This window comes from Theropithecus gelada, chromosome 15 (assembly GCF_003255815.1).
Source record: "Theropithecus gelada isolate Dixy chromosome 15, Tgel_1.0, whole genome shotgun sequence".
NCBI classification, from domain to species: Eukaryota; Metazoa; Chordata; class Mammalia; order Primates; family Cercopithecidae; genus Theropithecus; species Theropithecus gelada.
The window spans coordinates 7,911,569-7,932,244 of record NC_037683.1 but is presented as its reverse complement, the minus strand read 5'-3'; the positions used below and the strand labels follow the sequence as shown (position 1 = coordinate 7,932,244).

The window sequence follows — 20,676 nt, the reverse complement described above, 5'->3', positions numbered from 1 at the left end:
GGAGAGAGAAGGGGCCAGCATTAGAGGCATACCTGGGGTCAGAGAAGCCCCTTCTTGGGGGCTGGGCGAGGGTGTGGCACAGAGAGACTGAGATGAGACAGGCACTGAGAGACAGACCAAGGGGAGACAGAGAGACAGGGACACGCACAGATGCAGTGAGAGGGACACAGCGAGCGCCTCAGGGAGAAAGTGGAGAGAGACAGGGCCCCAGAGGGGAGGTGGAGACGTAGGGAGAGACAGGGAAATGTAGGGAGACACAAGGAGGCACAGGGAGACGCAGGGAGATGCAGGGAGACACAGGGAGACACAGGGAGATGCAGGGAGATGGAGATGGAGAGGATGGGAAATAGAAACCGAGGCAGAAAGACACACAGACACAAGCAGAATGCCAAGCCTTCCTTCTCGCCGCCCCTGCCGCCTGCCCCCCACCCCCCATGCCCTGCACGGTGACAGCCCAAGGACCCATGGTCACCTGTGTGTGCGGCCGTGTGGCCCCCGTGGAGCCCATACCACCCAGTAAGGGCTGGAGGTGGAGATCCCACCTCTGCAGCCAGACGGGTCAGGGCTCAGGCCTCCAAGCTGCATTTCCCACAGTGTGACCTTGGGCGAGGGGCCTCACCTCTCTGAGCCTCAGTTTCCTCGCCTGTAAAATAGAGCGATACAGAGACACCCACCTCTCTATACACGGGTCAGAGACAGCTGTGATGCAACAGCAGCGATGTAGAGATGGTCTCGTGCTGTCTCTGGAACGAGTGCCCTGGGGTAGTGGGCACCCATCACGGAAGGTCCCTTCCAATAGCGGCAGCCACATCCTGTGTTCTGTCTCACTGTCCTCCAGTCCCCAGGGCACATGGGGGCTCCCAGGCACCTCCTCCCCGTACCCCACCCCGTCCTCTCTCCTTCCTCTACCTCTTTACAGAGCAGGCCCCTGGCAGGGCAAATGCCAACCTGCTGGGCCAGGTAGCCCTAAGGCCACCCTGGAGAAGAGGCCTGCTGCCTTCCAAGGAGGAGGGGCGCCGAGGCAACAAGTGGCTGTCACTCCAGAACAAGCCATATCTCAAAACCGGGGACGGGGCCGGGCGCGGTGGCTCACGCCTGTAAGGCCAACACTTGGGAGGCCGAGGCGGGCAGGTCACGAGGTCAGGAGATCGAGACCGTCCTGGCCAACAAGGTGAAACCCCGTCTCTACTAAAAATACAAAAATTAGCTGGGCGTGGTGGCGCATGCCTGTAGTCCCAGCTACTCAGGAGGCTGAGGCACGAGAATCCCTTGAACCTGAGAGGTGGAGGTTACAGTGAGCTGAGATCGTGCCACTGAACTCCAGCCTGGAGACAGAGCTAGACTCCATCTCAAAAACAAACAAACAAACAAACAAACAAAATGGGAACGAAGGGCAGGTGCGATTAAAAAAAAAAAAAAAAAAAAAATCGTGTTGGCCAGAAGCCAGGGCCGAGGAACAGCTTGTGGTGAACGGAGGTGCCAGAGTGTGGCTGCATACGCTCTCGGAGGCCCAGATTCACTGGGCAGAGTTGCTCACAGCCCCTGAGCATTACACACAAGGGAAAATTGAGGCCCAGAGAGGGCAAGGGGCTCTCCCAGAGTCACACAGCAAACAAAAGCAGAACTGGGTTTAGGCCCCAAGCCTCCTGCCTTCCTCCCCAGGCCAGGCCCCTCCTATGATTGAATTTCCTCAACTCTCAGACACATTTTCCCCACATTTTCAACTTTCTGAATTTGAGACTTGTCTTTAAATGACTTCGTATATTAAAGCGCTTGGAGCCATGCCTGGCACGTTGTGCTCGCGCAATAAATATTAGTGGCTTTTATTATCCCATGATCAATGTGCACACAGCATCTGGAGGACTTTTTTTTCCACCCAAAGTGTTATTTCTGTGTGTCGTCAATGCTGGGATGCACCTTCTCTTTTTTTTCACGTTTTAGCATCTCCAACATGGGGGGACGTCTTACAATTGTAATGGACAGTTTGCTTGCTTTCTTAGTGATACACTGTACAGAGATAGATGCCTCTTACATCATTGTATCTTACTACCTAGAAGATGAGGCAGAGGAAAGAATCATTTTTGTAAATTCAAATTCTACAAGGACCTGCCAAATGACCTACTTGTCACCCAAAGAGGACAGGGTGGAGGGGACATGCGCCTGGACATGCAGATCCCCAGCAAAGAGATCTGCTTTGTTTTCAGGATGTGGAAGAGAGTTCCTTGGCCTGTCGCTGTTGTCATGCGGCTGCCAGGACTCAGTACTCCACGCCTGCCCGGGCCCCTTGGGACCTATGTCCATTCCAGGCTCCACGCATCAAGACAATTTACTCCAGCCAGACCTGAATGCACAGTTTTCCTGCACCAGCTCTGCACAAACTGCTCCCTTGGCTAGCCAGGAGCATCCGCTTCCCCTCCTCCTCTTCCACTGGCCTAATATATTCTCTTCCTTCAGGGCTCAGCTAGCTGTCACTTCCTCCAGGAAGCCTTCCTTGACTGTTTCCCCTCCACTCCCCCCAGCTTGGAGGGGCTCTTCCTCTGTGCTCCCCCCGTGAGGGTGCTTACAAGACAGATTGTTGTGGCCTTCAACTTCATTCACTCAATCATTCATTCAATCATCTATTCCACATTCACTAGATCTCCCCATGACCAGGCTCTGGGCCAATCCTGAGGAGGTATCAGGGCACCAGTCAGCTCCAGCTCCTGCTCTTGGGGAGTTCCTGTTCTATGGACTTGGATTACTGGGATTCTTTTTTTGGAGACGGAGTCTTGCTCTGTCACTCGGGCTGGAGGGCAGTGGTGCGATATCAGCTCACTGCAAGCTCCACCTCCTGGGTTCATGCCATTCTCCTGCCTCAGCCTTCCCGAGTAGCTGGGAATACAGGTGCCTGCCACCGCGCCCGGCTAATTTTTTGCATTTTTAGTAGAGACGGGGTTTCACCGTGTTAGCCAGGATGGTCTCGATCTCCTGACCTCGTGATCCACCAACCTCGGCCTCCCAAAGTGCTGGGATTACAGGCTTGAGCCACCGCGCCTGGCGGGATTCTTTTTTTAAGAGACAAGGACTCACTCTGTCACCCAGGTTGCAGTGCAAGGGCATAATCCTAGCTCACTGCAGCCTCAAATTCCTTGGCTCAAGCAACCTTCCCGTCTCAGCCTCTTGAGTAGCTGGGACTATGCACCATCATGCCTGGCTAATTTTCTTTTTTTTTTTTTAATTTTTGTAGCGATAGGGACTCCTTACTTTGCCCAGGCTGGCCTCAAACACCTGGGCTCAAGCAATCCTCACACCTTGGCCTCCCAAAGTGCTGAGATTACAGGCGCGAGCTACCATGCCTGGTGCATAGACCGTGATTCTTGACTTTGTCTAACTCTTTCGGGGTGTCTTGTGAAAGCTGTGGACACAGCTTCTGAGGATTCAGGGACTAGTGAATCCCAAGTTCAGGAAACTTGGGAGCCCCTCCACAGGTAGGGACCTGCTCAACACCTGGCACAGAGCAGCCCCGATGGCCGCTGCTGGGTGGACAGGCAGATGGACAGGAGGGAGCTGGCATGGGGAAGGGGTGAAGGCATTCCTGAGACCTACCTGACTTGGCAGGGCTGCCTCTGACCCTGTGCCCATCTCTGATAGCCTGGCACAGAATGGGCAAGCCTCAGGCCATCCCCAGCCCCCAGCAGGTCAGCAGCTTACAGACAGGTGGGCGCTGCACCATCACTGCCATTCCTTGGGCGTGGACCATGTTCCCATCACTGAATTCTCCAAGTAACCCCATGCAGTTGAGGCTATGGTTGAATTGACGACGCAGATTGGAAAACTGAGGCTCAGAGAACAAGACCCTCATCCAAAGTCACGTGGGGGAGGTGCACTGGAGCCACCACCTGGACCCAGGACTGGGGCACTCCGGAACTGCCTCTGTGCCAGGGCCGCTAACTGGGCTGTTCTATGATTTCCTTCCTCTGCCTAAAGTATGGCTGGGTTTGATAGACAAAGCTCTGTGTCAGCAGCTAAGTCCCTGTCATGCACGCTTCTGGAGTCCGTCGGGAGACACCTTGCCCCGAGCAGCTCAGGGCCGCATCACCAGACTGTGTAGCATTAAGGTCCGCTGGCTGGCGAGGCTGGGGCTGGCATGGCAGAGAGGTCAGCCGTCTCCCCTCTGCGACTCCCACACCCCTGCCCTATCTTGCACCCTCCTCCCACTCAAGCCCCTCCCTGGTGGGAAGGCAGAGGGCACCAAAATGGGGAGGGGCTCGAGGAAGCCGCAGGGGGTCCCCTGGAGGCAGGGAACAGCAGAGCTTGGAGATGAAACAGGGCACTCAGCAGAGGAGAATTAGTCTTCAGAGATCACCTTAAAGATGAAGTACTGTTCGCTTTTATGGGCTGCCGTTTACGTGCCTTGCGAAGAAATCTGCCCGAGATAATAAGGGGGGGGTTCTGGGCGCTGAGCAGCCCAACTGGTGTGCCTGAGGCTGGAACTGATTCATCCGTCCTGGCGTGGCCAAGCGGGGTGCACTCCCTGGGGGCCGCGGAATGGGGAGAGCCCCCAGCTCCCAAGACAGGGCATCCCGGGCAGGTGGGCAGGAGAGAGACCAGGTCCTAAGCCGGGAGCCCCGGGTTCAAAGCCCACTTCTGCCACTGACCACTTGCATGAGCTTCCAGCTGGAGGGACTCAGCCTGGTTCCTCGAGTGACCCCCAGTGCCCACCCAGGGTTCATGGTTGCCTAAGAAGCCCTGGCCAAAAGGAGGATAAGGCTCGTGCCAGGAGGGCGGCAGGCAGCCCCCAGGGGTGCCTCAGTTATAGGGTGACCTCTGTCCAGGCTACCTTCTCTGAGGCCCCAGCCTTGGGGGTTCTGAGGAAGCGGGGTGGGGGGGAGCTGAGGAGGAAGGGATCTGATGCCAAGGCGCTCTGCTAAGCTGGCACACCTCCCTTCCTCCTCACCTCCTAAGGGAGCTGGCTGGCAGGAGTCCCCGGGGGAGACTGGGACCACACTCCACAGATGAAAGTAAGAAGAACGTCTCCCTCCAGGGGAGACCAGGCCAGGTTAGACCCAGGTAAGTGCCCCTCCTGCCACCCACCCCCATCTCCTAAGAGCACCCAGCCCAAGGCAGGCAGCTGTTGTGCATGACCAAAACACATCCTGGGGCTTTGCACTGGGAGATGGAAAGTTGGAGGTGGCGGGGTCCTGTGCGCTCTGGATCCAGTAGAGGCTTGCACAGAGCCTGGGCGGGGGGGTTATGGGCTCCGTGGGTTGACAGGACTGGGCCTTGCCTCAGGCCAGAGCCTTGGGGAAATTCCTCCTGTCCCCCAGGAGCCCACGCCGCTCCCGGCTGGCACATGGCTGGGCACACGGCTCCCAGTAAGGGCTGAACTCTGAGCCCCTGGCCCTGGCAGAGGGAGGGTCCCGGAGACACCCGTGGGGGTGAAGGGCTGGTGGTTCTGCTCACCATTCTGGGGTCCCAAAGACTTAGGAAGGGGGTCTGCAGGCTTGTTCTGTGAGATCTGAGCGGGAACCACCATCCTGCTGGTGGCCCTTCAGAAGAACCCTGCCAGGGCCATCTGGAGCCTCAGGCCACAGGGAGGGGCACAGGAGGGGCTGAAGGTGTCCAAGGGGATAAGAGCGCCCCACAGAGCTCCCAGCCTCTGCCCCTCCTGGAGGATCCAAGCCCTCCAGCTGTCTCACTCCCTGCGAGCATTTGCTCTGAACCATGGATAGGGGTTCTCCAGATGTTTCCTATAAGGGTCTTGCCTGCCATCCCCCCAACATACAGCTCTGGCCTCCCAGAGGGCCCACCGGGGCCTCAAGCCCACTGAGGCCCAAACCAGCGTCTCTCTACCCCAAACCTGAGCCCTCCTATTTCTCACTCAGGGATGGCACCAACCCCACCTGCTGCCCCCACAAAGCTGGCACCTCCCCAGGCCTCCCTCCCTCACTCAACGTCTGGCCAGTCACCTGCTCCCATCCATTCTGCCTCCTCAGCCACACCACACCCCGGCTAAACAGTGAGCTCAGCAGGAGGGGCTCGGGAAACCCCAAGCCTAGCACAGTGACCTCAACCCAAACCCCAAGGGACAAGAAGAGGCATAGATCTTCTTTCTAGCACCCATGATGGTTTGTAATCGCCTCTGACCTGTGAGCTTGTGCCCCCCAAGAGACTCTAAGCTGCCTGAGGCACAGACCATATCCACCAGACTATACCTCCTAGCATGAGGTGGGGCCTCCCTCAATAGTCACTGAGTAAATTTAATGCAGTAGGGATTTAGGTTAGATATCAGGAAGAACTTCCCCAAGAGATTTTCTTTCTTTCTTTCTGAAATGTTCTTAGAAATTTTGAAAGCGTCAAGAGATCTTGCCTGGGGTGGGTTGGAAGTTGACCTCCCTGTAGGGTGGCTTGGGAAAAACAAGCCCCTCTGACCAGCAGAGATGGTTGCAGGGTGACTTCCTGCCCCGCGCTCCAAGACCAGAAGAATCATTGCTATTTCTAGAGCCTTTCATCTGACAAACTCCAAACTCCTGGCAAATATCGTTTCACTCTGCCCCAAGGGTGTGAGAGGCTCTTCATTCTGCAGGGAGAGGGAGGGCGCGCTAACAAAGTCCAATCTGCAGGGAGAGGGAGGGCGCGCTAACAAAGTCCAATCTGCAGGGAGAGGGAGGGCGCGCTAACAAAGTCCAATCTGCAGGGAGAGGGGGGGCGCGCTAACAAAGTCCGAGTTGGCAACTCATCCAAGGTCGCCCGGCAAAGAGGAGCTGAGGCTGGATAGGGCTGGGATAGAGGGGGCCCACAGCGTCCCCAGAAATGGCTACATTTGGACAATGATCCTTCAGGACTTCTGGACCTGGGCTATACCCACTCACAGCAGGTGCTTTTGGTGCCCTGAGAACCACACAGCCTGGACACTGGAGCCCCAACTCGGGCTGAGTGGGCTGAACCAAGAAAGGGCGGCCAGCCTCTCTTCCCTCCATCCTCCCACAGAGGCCCTTGTCTGCTGTCCAAGAAGACCCAGGTTCGAGTCCCCGCTCCAGCTCTTAGTCTCAGTTTCCTCAGTCTCATCATCCCTGCCACCAAGCTCCTAGGGTGCCGGTGACTAAGAAACGAGAGGTGTGGCCTGTGACCTACTGGTGCTTGGAGTGCAGCATCGGCATTATGCTCCCAGAGGAAAAGCCCCCGTTAAAGAATCTCGGCCAGGCCCCTCTGGTAGGAGCCAGATGTTCAGACGGCGTTTCCTGGTGGGCAGAGAGGAGACCGGGACACAGCCAGCCTGTGGAGGGGACAGGCTGCTGCGAGAGGCATCCTCCTCATGAGCATACAGTGCTTTACAGTTTGCAAAACACACCAGTATTTCACGTGGCCCCCATAACAGCCCTTGTGAAATGAGGAGGAAGTGAAGATTGCTGTTCCCACTTTACAGATGGTGAAGCCCAGGCCCAGAGAGGGGGAGTAACTTACCCAGAGCCACACAGCATGTCAGCGGGTGAGATGAACCTGGCCGCAAAGGAGGAGAGAAGGCTGGCCCAAGGGAGGGCAGGCCCAAGGGAACCAGGGCAGCCAGCGCTCTCTCTTTCTTCTGACAGTGGCCACAGGAAGGGCCTTGCCTCTTGTCTGAAGCTTCAAACAAGCCCAGAGCCGGCACAGGGAACAGGCTGTCTACATGCTGGGTCACCAAAGGGGTGGGGAGGGGAGGCGGGGGTGCTTGCTATTGGCCCAGGCTCCAGGAGCCACAGCCTTCAAGCTGCCTCCAGTGCCAAGGGGCAGACAGCTGGGCTGTGTGGCCTGGTGGCAGCTGAAAGCTGTGTCCTCAGGGAACAGCAAAGGAAGGCAGGGCCCGGTCCAGAGGCCTTGAAGCCACATTTCAAACACATTCCCCAGAAGGCACCTCCCCTTGAGACAGACCAGTGCCTGCTGGCTGTCTCCTGAGGCTCTTCCTGGCCGAAGCTTCGTGCAGTTCGATTCAGCAAACATCCTCAATGCCTGACCTGAGCTGCCTGGAAGGAATGGAGCCTGGGCCCGGGCAGAGAACCAGAGATGGGCTCCAGAGGAGGGTGTGTGCAAAGGGATCTCCTGATGCAGGAGGGGCCCAGGACAAGGCAGCTGAGTGGCACATGCTACAACACTACTAGAACTTAGAGATACAGCCACAGGGCATCAGGGAAGGCTTCCTGGAGGAGGTGGCAGCATTTGAGTTAGGTTTTGAGTATATGTAGGGTGTCACTGAGTGAAGGGGTGTGTGTGTGTGTGTGTGTGTAAGCCTGGGGAAGCAAACAAGATGACACAGAAAAGATCTGGAAATGGGACAGCGTGGTGTGGGGCCCAGGGTTGGCAAATAACAAACAGTCACTGCCTGTAAGGGACCAATGGGAAGGCACAGTGCGCCAGGCTGGGAATGGCCTTGGAGGACAGGTCTAGAAGTTAAGACAGTTCTTGCTAAGGGGGAGAAGTCAGATCTCAGCAGAAGGGAACTTGTTATCTGGGGGGGCGGTTAGGTGTAGACCTGACCTTTAGAGGCGCCCGACTGCCCATGAGAAGCAGTGGGATAGGTGTGTGGTTAGACCAGGGTTTGAATCTCCACTCTCTTGCCAACGTGCCGTGTGACTTGGGCATGTTCCCAACCTCTCTGATCCCTGGTCTGTGATGTGGGGACGCACTGGCCCCCAGCCTGCTTGGAGAAGTGAGGTAATGCCGATGAACGGGAAGGGGCTTTGCAAACCGTAGAGGGCTGGGCCCTTGTGCCACAGCAGTGTCACACCAGGAAGAATGAGCAGGTTGCAGCTCCTGAGGGGAAGGGACCACCAAGGGCTGCCCGTGCCACCCCCTCCTGCAGCTGCAAGCACGAACTGTTCCTTCCCCAATGACATCTGTCTGGGAGAAATTTAAAATTTAAAATGGGCAGCCCTACTCTTTCCTCTCCTTGGTGAGCGAGCTGCCTCCTCATTTCGCCTGCCTGCCCCAGTCCCTTGGCAGCCCAGCCCCGGGCAGCCCTGGGGCTCCCCTCCGCCTCGGCTTCCGGACTCCAGCCTCCTTGCTGGCCAGCCCGGGTGCTCTGCCCTCACCCGCTTCCACCGCACAGCCCTGGGCACCCTCCAAGCCCCACCTCCACTGCCCCTGAAGAGGCAGCAGGAAGGGAGGAATGAACCAGCCCTGGAGCACACAGACAAGGGTTCAAATCCCAGCAGAGCTTCGTGGCCTCAGGCAGGAGCCAACCGTCTCGGAGCCCTGCTTTCCTTGTCTTAAAGTCAGAAAATCAAAACACCCAGCGTTCCTGCAGGAGATGAATCTTTATTGATCCCCTACTGTATGCAGGGCCCTGGCTAAAGAGGGAAGGATGCAGAGGAGATTCAGGGGGTCAGGTTCGGGACCAGGTGCCTGACACTGGGTGGCGCCCAGAGTGGAGATTTTGTGGGTGGCTAAGATGCCCATTGGAGAGGCGAGGAAACGGAGACTCAGCAAGGGGACTGATTTGTCTGTGGACACACAGCGAACTGTAAGTCCCCGACTCCCTCTGCACCTCCGTGCACCAGGGGGTCGCTGGGGGTGCGGGGACAAAGGGTACCCGGCCCGAAGCGCGCGTGGTTCCTGCAGGGGTGCTGCCCCCATCGAACCTCGAGTTCAAGCCTCGGCTAGGGGAGGAGGAGAGGAGGGTCCCCATCCCGACCCGTGCCTCCGGAGCCTCGAAGGGGTGCGCTCCAAACTCCAGCCCCCGCACTGGGTGCCCGCCCCGCCGGCCCGAGCAGCCACCGCCTGGCCAGCCACCCAGGCCCAGTGTCCCAGCGCCCGCGCGTACCTGCGGCTTGTCGCGCGGCCGGTCCTCAAGTTGGGCAGCGCCGCCCATGGTCTTCCACCGGTCGTTGACCATCTTCCGGCAGGACTGGCGGGGGCGCCGGGCGCGACGCGCCGCTGCGGAGCGCAAAGGCAGCGGGGTGGGCGCGGGCGCGGGGCGCGGGGCGCGCTCTGTCCACCGGGTCCCCGCCTCTGTGCCCCGCGCCGGGGCGGCCCGGGAGCGGGCAGGCGTGTGCGGATGAGCGCGCCGCTGTGTGCGGGCGGGAGCGGGAGCGGGAGCGGGAGCGCGAGAGCCGCCAGCCCAACGCCCGCCGCTCGCGCTGCGCGCCGTCCCCGCTCACGGCTCCCGCGCCTCCCTGGCGCGCTCCTCTCCCTCCTCCCTCGTCCCTCCTCCCTCCTTCTCAATCTCCGCGTCTTTTCTGGTCTCGGACTCTCTTTGCTTTATATTGCTCCCCTTGGCCTCCCCCGACACACTCACACACACGCGCGCGCTCACACCCGCGGACTTGGATAGTGAACTCCGCCTCCGAAAAGGCCAAGAGAAAGGAGGCCGAACTGGCCCCCAGACACCGCGGCCGGCCGAAGGGCAGCAAACAGCCGCGGGCGGCCCTGCTCCTGCTGGCTCCCAGAGGGGCCTGACAGCCCCCCGGCGGCGTCTCTGCTCAAACTTCCTCCCGGGCCGGACTCGCACAACTCACCTTGCGCGGGGCGGGCCCCAAGGGCGCCCCTGCCGGCCGGTTCGGCGTCTCGGGGGAGTGGCGCGGCGCTCCTCCTGGCTCCCTCCTGGCTCAAGGAGCAGAGCTCGCCCCAAGACCCTGGCTGCACCTGGGGCAGGTTCGGTGGAGGTGCGCCCCTGCGGGCCCCCGAGGTCTCGGTCCAGGTTCTGGGGCAAGTGCACCCAGCTGTGGGGTCTCCAGCCCCCGGGGAACTCCCTGCTCCCGACCCCGACGCGTGAGCCTGGTCCTGGGGGCGTCCCAGTCCGCTTCCGCAGACGCGTGCCCTCGCGCCGGCGGTCGGAGAGCCCACCCGACGCCCCCTGGCCCGCGCGGCCCGTGGGCGAAATGGGGGTCCCCGCCACTGCTACAGTCGACTGCTCTGTGGTCGCGAGTGCCAGCCGCTCCGCGCTTGGCCCGCGCTCCCGGCGGATCCCGCGCTCCCCGGCGCGCCCCGCGCGGTCCCAGCCACTGCCTCCTCCTCCGCCGGGAGGGGATTTGTGCCGGGAGGGGGCTTCTTAGTTGCCCCTTCCCACCAGCAGCACTTTTAAAAGCATTTAATCCGCCCGGAGCGGCTTTCGGAGGTAATTGACAAAGTCCTTAATCTGCGCGGCGAAGGAGCTGCTATCGTGGCTTCCGACCGGGAGGCGCCCACACTGCCCGACGCCGCGCTCCCCTCCCGCCGAGCCCGCCGGCCGCCCCTCCTCCGCCCCTTTCTGCGGCCCCATATTTTTCTGCTCCCCCAGCTCCAGACAGACACCCCCGTTCCCCGCCCCCGCTTCTCCCCAAAGCTGTTTTCCGGCTCCCGGGGCGCCTTGGCCGCCGCGCTGTTCCCTGGCACCGTCTCCGTCTCTCCCCCACTGGCTGCCAGTCTGTCGCCCCATCTTCGTCCCTCTCCCGATCCCTCTAAGCGTCCGGCACCGGCAGGGCAGACTGGCTGCGGGTGGGGGCCGCGTCCAGCCTGGGCTGGGGCACTCCCTGGGCCCCGTGCCATCCGAGGAGACTGTCACCCGCCAGGCGCTGGATTCACAAGCCACCAGCTGTTTGTCCCCAGCCACCTTTTCCTTCCAGGACGACCGCTGGCCTCACCTGCGGCCGGATCCCGGCTTCCCGGACTGAGGCGGCCCGGGAGTTGGAGAGGATCCCACAGCAATGGCTGGGAGTCAGGAGACCCAGGTTCCAATTCTGGCCTCTGGCTCTTTCTCGCCCCTGGGCCTTTCCTATGAATTAAGAGGGTCAGCAGGTGACCTAGAGGGCCCTCAGACTTGGGAAGAAGGTTGTGGTAGAGGGCACAGGGCCCTGGCTGTGTGGCTGAGGGCAAGCAACATACCTCTCCTAGCCTCAGTTTCCCCTTGTAAGCCAAAGGGTTAACTGCACACGCTTCGGAAGGGCTCTGCCACAGTGCATCACAGCACCTGAGCAGAGCAAGGCTCAGGTGTTCCTGCTGTGACCTTGGGCAGATTCCACGTCATCCCCAAGCCTCGGTTTCCTTGTAAACGAGGACTTGCCTATTGGTGGGGAGTGGCGAGGTTTGCAGACACCTGTGCAGTTACAGGCACAAAGCAGGCAGGTGGCAGAAACGCAAGGCTCTGACTCCACAGTCTGGGGAGAGGATGTAAACTTCAGACGCATTTGTGCACAGATAAAAGATCACCCTGGGGGTGGAGCGGGGGTGGGGGGGCTGAACTGAGAACCCAAGGGAGGGGTGCTAAGAGCCAACGGAGGAGATCTTGGGGGTGTGCTCCGAGCAGTCAGGGAAGCATCCTGGGATGGAGGGGTGTGAGCCCACCCCCAAGGCCCATGAAGGCAGCATCCAGACGTCTGGGTACTGAGGGAAAGGCGTTTCCAATGGCGGGGCCACAGAAGGGAAGGCAGAGTTCGGGGAGTGACCCGGGGGTACCTGGGCAGGTGCAAACCGGAGGACGGGAGGACGCTCTGGAGGATCTCCTTCCAGGCCTGCAGAAGCGCTGTTGGACAGGTGAGCGGGGCCACCTAGCGGCTCCTCCTGGGAGTGTTGGAGGAGGTTGGAGGTTGAATCATCTCACCTGCTCAGCCACAAGTTCCTCAACTTTCCAGCCTGCGGATGTGCCTTACATGTGTGTCTTTGGGAGCGGGTCTCACTCTGTCACCCCCTCTGTGCTGACACCTCTGCTTAACACCCCAGGAGAAGGGTCAGCCGTGATGCAGGACTGTCATGAGCCTGCAGGCATCTGCTCAGGGCTTTACAGGCTGCACTCAGCGGACATACTTAGGGCATCGTTCTGGGAGAAGGGAGGGCCACCCCCATTCCCTGGAGCCTCCGAATTGGTGGAGAGGAATAAAGTGGAAGTGGATCCCAGAAGCCTGTGCTGAGCCACAGCCAAGATCTGTGCGAGAGAAAGGGCAGCCGACCCCACAGAGCAGACAGGCCCTCTACCCTCAAATTTCCCTTTGACAAGGCTGATGGCCACAGAGCCCTGGGGGCGAGCTTGGCTGTGCTCAGCAGATGGGACAGGACAGAATCAGGGCTTTCCAGCCGGCCCAAGACTGAGCATTCCTTGTCAGGGACGAGCCAGCACCTCAGGGTGCTGGAACCCAGGACCGGGAGGCTGCATGGGGTTAGACTTGAGGTTGTCTGGTACACTTGTTCACTCTCTGCGCATCCCCTCACCTTCCTCTCTCTGCCTCACCAATTCTGCCTGTTCCTACGTTGCCTTTCCAAGGTCACCTGGATATGATGGCCCCACCAATGGGCAACTCCTATCTAGGACTGAACTAGGTATATCAATCATAGGTGGCAGATGGTCAGAGACAGCTGTCCTTGGTCAGGTACCAACCAATCAGACCTTGGTCAGGTTCAATATGGGGGCATGGCTGTTGGGGGCCTAATGCAGGACCCCTCCCTTAGCAGGGAGTGGGTGCAGGGCAGGCAGTATGGCGACATGGGAGGGGTGGAAACAAGAGGCCAAGGGGAGACAAGGAACAGCAGCCAGGGAAATAGGGGGACAACATTCAGGGTGCCAGCCGTGACCAACAGCCCCCTGTTGGCAGCACCCTTACGCTCAGCCCTGTGCTGGGCACCCTATATCCTCCCAACTGCCCTAAGTGGGCACTATTGTCCCCATTTTGTGGATGAGGAAACTGATTCAGAAAGGTAAATTACATGACCTGGGTAATTGTGTAATTAACAAGATGATACGATCAATATGGGGCCAGGCATAGTGGCTCACACCTGTAATTCCAGCACTTTGGGAGAGCAAGGCCAGTAGATCACCTGAGATCAGGAGTTCGAGACCAGCTTGGCCAACAGGGTGATACCCCATCTCTACTAAAAATACAAAATTAGCCAGGCATGGTGGCGCACTCCTGTAATCCCAGCTACTCCAGAGACTGAGGCAGGAGAATCGCTTAGAACCTGTGAGGCGGAGGCTGCAGGGAGCCGAGATTGTGCCACTACACTCCAGCCTTGGCGACAGAGCAAGACTGTCTCAAAAAAAAAAAAAAAAAAAAAATCAATATGGAATTACCATTTGCCAAACATTTTCCATGTGCTGGATACATCAATACCATTAGCAATACCATCTTATTTCAAGCAATCCTCACCCAAGACCTGTGTTATTAATAGCCTCATTTTCTAGATGAGGCAATAGAAGCTCAGAGAGGTTAAGTAACTCGATCAAGACCACACAGCCATTAGTGGGGCAGATTTTTTTTTTTTTTTTTTTTTTTTTTTGAGACAGAGTCTCTATCGGTTGCCAGGTTGGAGTGCAGTGGTGAGATCTCGGCTTGTTGGCTCACTGCAACCTCCTGGGTTCAAGCGATTCTCCTGCCTCAGCCTCCCTAGTAGCTAGGACTACATGTGCCCACCACTACGCCCAGCTAACTTTTGTGTTTTTAGTAGAGACAGGGTTTCACCATGTTTGCCAGGATGGTCTCGATCTCTTGACCTCCTGATTTGCCCACCTCGGCCTCCCAAAGTGCTGGGATTACAGGCGTGAGCCACTGCGGCTGGCTGGTGGGGCAGAATTTGAACTGTAGTCTGTGCACTTCCAGAGACCATCTCTCTTTCTTCAATACCTCGGTGCCTCTTGGTCTGCCAGAGCTGGGCCTGAGTTACCCGGTGAGCGCGCTGAGCCAGCATTCAGCAGGGCTTAGCGGACGTGGGCAGAATAGCCAATGTGCTTGTCTCTCTGGGCCTGGGGGACTGACTGGCCAGAAGGTCGGGACCTCTGGTCCCCATCCACTCAGCCTCTGCCCTGCACTGCCAAGGGCACTCAGCTCTCACCATAAAGCTGTTTCAACTTAACTCTGACAGTCACATTTATCATTAAAAATAAATGTATCTTGGCTTCCTGTGGCGTGGAAATCTACTGTGCGGTGATTCAATGGGCTTGTCACCCCTCACAGTTAGGCACGGGGAGCTGAACGACTGGATGGTCTCCAACGCCAGCTCCTCATTTTCTATGGCTGGAGCCAGAAATGTACAGTGGGCTGACATTTAATTTAGAATCCAACATACCTTGACATAAACCCATAATACAAAGGCGGAGGTGGGGGTGGGGGCTGCCAAGCCTGGTGGGGGGTGGGGGGAGTCCAAGTGACAGGCCGAATTTCTTTCTTTCTATTTTGCTTTGTCAACATTGAGTGGTGATGACAGACTAGAGGCCGTGATCAAAGGCGAGAATTAGCACGGAGAGAATGTGTGTGTGAGTGTGAGTGTGTGTGTGTGAATGTGTGTGTGTTTGTGTGAGTGTGTGTGTTTGTGCGTGTGAGTGTATGAGTGTGTGTGAATGTGTGCATGCGTGAATGTGTGTGCGTGTTTGTGTGTGAATGTGTGTGCATGTTTGTGTGAATAGATGTGTGTGGTTGTGTGTGTGTGAATGTGTGTGCTTGTGTATGGTTGTGTGTGTGAATGTGTGTGCATGTTTGTGTGTGTGTGCGTGTGTGAATGTGTGTGCGTGTTTGTGTGTGTGAGTGTGTTTGTGTATGAGTGTGTGTGACCGCATGTGCATGTTTGTGTGTGTGTGAATGTGTGTGCGTGTGAGTGTGTTTGTGTGAGTGTGTGTGCATGTGTGTTTGTGTGTGTGAGTGTGTGTGTGAATGTGTATGTGTGAGTGAGTGTGTGTGAGTGTGTGTGTGTGAGTGTGTGTGTGCAGCCTTTGTGTCAATTCGTGGGTGCATGGGTGGTGGGTCTGTGCCCTGAGCCCACTGGAATGCTGTGTGTGGCATCTTGTGTCTGAGGCTGGACTGTCAAGGCTGAGGCTAGAACCCAGGAACAGGACAATGTGGTCACTCCAGGTGAGGACAGCACCTGCCAGTTCTGTCTTTGTGTCCCTAGCCCTTCCCACAGGTCTTCTAACACAGTCAGTGCTCAATAAATGCAGAGCAGAAAGGGGAAACGTGATTTGAAAAGCTGGATGCAGAGTTCCTCTTAGGGAAAAAACTGGCTTTATTTTTTTTCTTTTTTTCAGCAGAACGTCCTGATGGACTATTTCGGTGTGAAAAGCAGAGGCTCGAGGCTGACCTGGGAGGAGAAGCTGCAGGAAACCCAGCAAGAAATGCCCAGGTGGAGGGGTGGAGGGGAGACAGCATGAGGTAGGGGGCAGAACCCCCAGGCAGTTGGGGTTCCCGGGAGGGCCCACAGTGCTGGGAACCACAGCACTGACGCCATACACACCAGGGGATGTTTGCTCTTGCATGGAAAGTGATTTTTAGTGTCATGCTGCAGAATCCCATTCATTATCCTCCAATCCTTGGTATAAAGTCCGCCCTGCTCAATAGTCTTGTGTTGGTGATGGTTTGGGGAAATGAAAAGAGTGGGCCCTGCCTCACACCAAAGTCCAGGAAGGGAAGAGGGAGCTGTCCAGCACAGGTGGGGAGGGGAGAAGAGGGGTCCTATCGGGACCCAGAATTCAGACCGAGCAGGAAATCCAACCAGGGGTTGAGGAGGGAGTACCTGAGCTTGTATCACTTCAATCTGCATTTTAGAGACACATTCTAACCTCACAGATGCAGAATTTGGGGACCCCTGGGCAGCTGACACTTGGGGTGCAAACGTTTCTGGTTGAATGAGAGGAAATGGGTGTGGTAAATGAAATTCTTGCATGGAAGTCTGAATACCACCTGTGGCCGCATCCCGACCAAACAACAAGAGGCCAAACTTTCAAAAATGCTGTGTCTTCTTCTCATCCTTCTGTTAGATTCTGTCTACCAGAATTCCACCATCTGAAGTCCCTGGGGTGCAAATCCTGTTAGTTGTTAATTCCTCCAGCTCTCATGTATGATGGCTTGTTGTGTCACGTGTTTTGCAATTTTGCATTGCGAGTTCCATCTTTGTCAGAGCTTTATCCGTGGGAATCAGTGTGTCTAGGCCGGGAGTCCGTCTCTCCCTGGCACCGGAAGACACTCCAAACCTCGGACTGCTTGAAGTTTAGTTCCCGTCTTGCATGTAGAATAAATTCAGATCCAAAATATTCATGAGGACAGGCCTGTGCTTATTAATTTATGGGGGAAATTTTTTCCTTGTCATCTTCCTAGTTTCCTTGTCATCTTCCTTTTTCCCCTGCAGAGAGAATTTTCCTACTCTGCCAGTTCATTCAGGGTGTGGCCCTGGCTTTAGTTTGGGTCTGGCTCCCTGCCTCCTTGGGGCCCAAGGCCTGTGTCCTGGGCCATGACACCCAAGGCCATGGTGCCCATAACTGGTGATGCCTTTGGCCTCCATTGTTTCAGCCCCAGCTGCTCTGGGTTTCCTGCTGCTTTTTGTTTCCTATTTGGCTGTGCCTTGAAATGGATCCAAGTTATTGTATCCAAGTTTTTGTTTGGGTGTCTGGTCTGCATATTGTTGAAAGCAAAAGTCTCTTCTTCTCGAACGCCTATTTTTATTTTCTTTCTTAAATTTTAAAGTCAAATTTACATCTATTAAGATGGACACATCTTAAGGGTACCATTGGGGGAGTTTTGACCACCATGCCAATCAAGACACAAAACATGGCCAGGCGTGGTGACTCACACCTGAATTCCCAGTGCTTTGGGAAGCCCAGGCGAGAGGATGGCTTGAGCTCAGGAGTTTGAGACCAGCCTGGGCAACATGGTGAGAATCCATCTCTACAAGAAACAGAAAAAATTAGCTGGGAGTGGTGACGTGTGCCTGTGATTCCAGCTACTGGGAAGACTGGTCCCTTGAGCCCAGGAGCTTGAGGCTGCCGCAAGCCATGATCGTGCCACTGCCCTGCCCTCCAGCCTGGATGACAGAGCAAGACCCTGCTTAAAAAAAAAAAAAAAAGATGGCCGGGTGCGGTGGCTTATGCCTATAATCCCAGCACTTTGGGAGGCCGAGGCGGGTGGATCACAAGGTCAGGACTTCAAGACCAGCCTGACCAATATGGTGAAACCCCATCTCTACTAAAATACAAAAATTAACCGGGCGCGGTGGCAGGTGCCTGTAATCCCAGCTACTCAGGAGGCTGAGGCAGGAGAATCGCTTGAACCTGGGCAGCAGAGGTTGCAGTAAGCCGAGATTGTGCCCTTGCACTCCAGCCTGGGTGACAGAGTGAGAATCTGTCTCAAAACAAACAAAAAAGACAGAGAACATTTCTGTCACCCTAGAAAGTTTCCATGCCCCTTTCCAGTAGCTTCCCCTGCAACCACCGTTCTGATTTCTGTCAGCTTATTTTTGCCTTTTCTGACTTTATGTAAATGGAGACCTGCAGGGCATACTCTTTTGGGTCTGGTTTCCTTCGCTCCTTTGCTCCCCAGGTGAGCTGTGGGTGCATCCATGTTGTGCGTACATTGGCAGCTCACTCCTCTTTATTACCGTGTATTTCATCATACGGTTCTGCCACAATCTGCTTAACCATTTTCCTGTTGGTGGGCATTTGACCTGCTTCCAGTTGGAGCTGTTGAGAACGGTGTTGCTGTGGACATTTGTGCACTTGTCCCTGGTACACATTCTTTGGTCATATACCCAGGAGTGGAATTGCTGGGTCATAGGGTGGGACTGTGTTTAACTTTATCAGACACTACAAAATTGCTTTACGATGTGGCTGTCCTGTTTGATACCCCCACTAGGAACACTTGGGGTTCCAGGTCCCCGGTTTTCTTCCAGCGTCCCTTTGAGTGTCACAGTGAGAGATGGTGGCTGTGGTGTGTGTGCCAGGTGCCCTTGTCACTCACTTGCTCAATTCATTCCTTCAGTCAGTCATTCCACAAACATCCACCCAGCACCTCCTCTGCAGCCTCACCCACTCTGCCTTGTCCTAATTCAGTTTGGGATCTTGGGATGGGGGGACCGCCTGTCCCTGGGTGCAGCTCTGCCCTGGTAGGTATCCCCGTTTGGCACCACTTCTGCCAGAGGGTGTGTCTTAAAGCTGTGGTGGGGAGGGAAGGGCAGATCAGTTGTCATCTGTGCCTCCGAGGATGTTGGCATCTGAGTCAAACCTCAGAAATCTGCCAGTGGTACGGAAGGGCTGCCAATCTCAGTTCTGTTTCCCAGTCACCCCTCCCACCTGCATCGCTGCAAGTACCCAGCACCCTCTAACATCAGCAACCAAACAGCCGTGCCCTTATAAAAAAAAAACGGACAAATTGCTTTCCGACATGGCTGTACTGCTTGACACTCCTACTAGCAGAATTATACATTCAAACCCCCAAATCTTCAACTGGCCCGTGGTTATCAATTTGCAGGAGAAATCTTCCCCTGGCATCTTCCTTTCCCCCAGGTAGAGTTTCTCCCCGTCTGCCCATTCCCTGGGGGCATGGCCCTGGGGTTAAGTTGGCTTCCTAGAGCCCAAGGCTTTGTGGTTGGGGTTCCGGGTGCTGCACTTCTCATACTCTGGGCCCCACTTTGACGCCCCTGCCTGGAGAAGGAGGTGAAGCTGCGTAGAGAGAACCTTGGTTAGAGCCCCACCTGTATTGCTCCTTGATGGGGAGCTCCCTGCCTGAGCCTCGGGGGGATTCACAGGGCCTGGTGTTCCTGAGCGGTGCCCCCAACAGAACCCAGGTTTCTTTGCAGGCCTACCCGAAAGCTCCCCTGACCACCCGTGTGCCCTGGGAGACTCTCGTTCTCTCGCCTCTACCCCTACCTCCCACATCCCATCCACCAGCAGGTTCTTTCAACAAATATTTATTGAGTACTACCATGTATAGTTTAATTCTAACGAACAAATAAGACACATTCAATGGTGATAAGAAAACAAAACCGTTGGAAGATTGCAGGTGGGGAGAAAGGGGCAAGCCATGAGCTGACGGACAATTTTGCACACTCATTCTAGCTGCTGTGTCGAGGATGGACTCTGAGGGGCTCTGGGGTGGTGGGGACCAGTAAGGAGGTCATATAGAATGGCTGGGGAGGAGGCTGTGAGGAGGTGGTTTTTGAAGGACCACATGGGAGGTGCTGAGGGAGTGGCAGGTGTAAAGGCCTCAGGCAGGAACGAGGCTGGTGTGTGTTAAGATGTGAAAAGAAGCCTTGTGTTTAGAGCAGTGACAGGTGGGAGGAGAAATGAGACTGAAGAGAGAATGAGCGATGGAAAGTACACACCGGTGATGAGTTTGGATAGCACGCGGTTGCAATAGAAAACCACTGAAGGGTCAGGCATGGTGGCTTACACCTGTAATCCCAGGACTGTGGGAGGCCGACGCAGGTGGATCACCTGAGGTCAGGAGCTCGAGACAAGCCTGACCGATATGGTGAAACCTGTCTCTACTAAAAATACAAAAATTAGCCAAGCTTAATGGGCACCTGTAATTCCAGCTACCTGGGAGGCTGAGACAGCAGAATTGCTTGAACCAGGGAGGTGGAGGTTGCAGTGAGCCAAGATGGCACCATTGCACTCCAGCCTGGGCAATGGAGTGAGACTCTATCTTAAAAAAAAAAAAAAGAAAAAGAAAGAAACATTGGAAGATTGCAGGTGGGGAGAAAGGGGCGTGCCACGAGCTGACGGACAATTTTGCACGCTCATTCTAGCTGCTGTGTCGAGGATGGGCTCTGAGGGGCTCTGGGGTGGTGGGGACCAGTGAGGAGGTCAGGCCAGCTGTCCTGGCAGGAGATGAAGGTAGTTCAGACTGGGGCATTGGCAGTAGAGTCAGTGAGACATGGACAGACGTGGACGTGGGACAAGTTTTGGAGATGGCGCCAGGAGGCCTGACTGATGGAGTAGATAAGGAGTAAGGTAGCGGGACGGAGCCGAAAGCCAGGGCCCATGACACAGGTGGATGG

General features: G+C 56.4%; 1 protein-coding gene across 1 annotated transcript in view; it reads right to left on the bottom strand.

The window, feature by feature from the left end:
• FIBCD1 (fibrinogen C domain containing 1) overlaps positions 1-10,277 on the bottom strand; it is a 36,825-nt gene extending 26,548 nt beyond the window's left edge. Inside the window, exons 1-3 of the mRNA XM_025359938.1 lie at positions 10,250-10,277; positions 9,776-9,888; positions 620-643 (exon numbers count right to left, since the gene is read on the bottom strand). Of these exons, the coding sequence (XP_025215723.1) occupies positions 620-643; positions 9,776-9,847 (96 nt within the window). The 5' untranslated portion in view covers positions 9,848-9,888; positions 10,250-10,277. The remainder of the gene's footprint in view (positions 1-619; positions 644-9,775; positions 9,889-10,249) is intronic.
• Between the last annotated feature and the right edge of the window lie 10,399 nt (positions 10,278-20,676).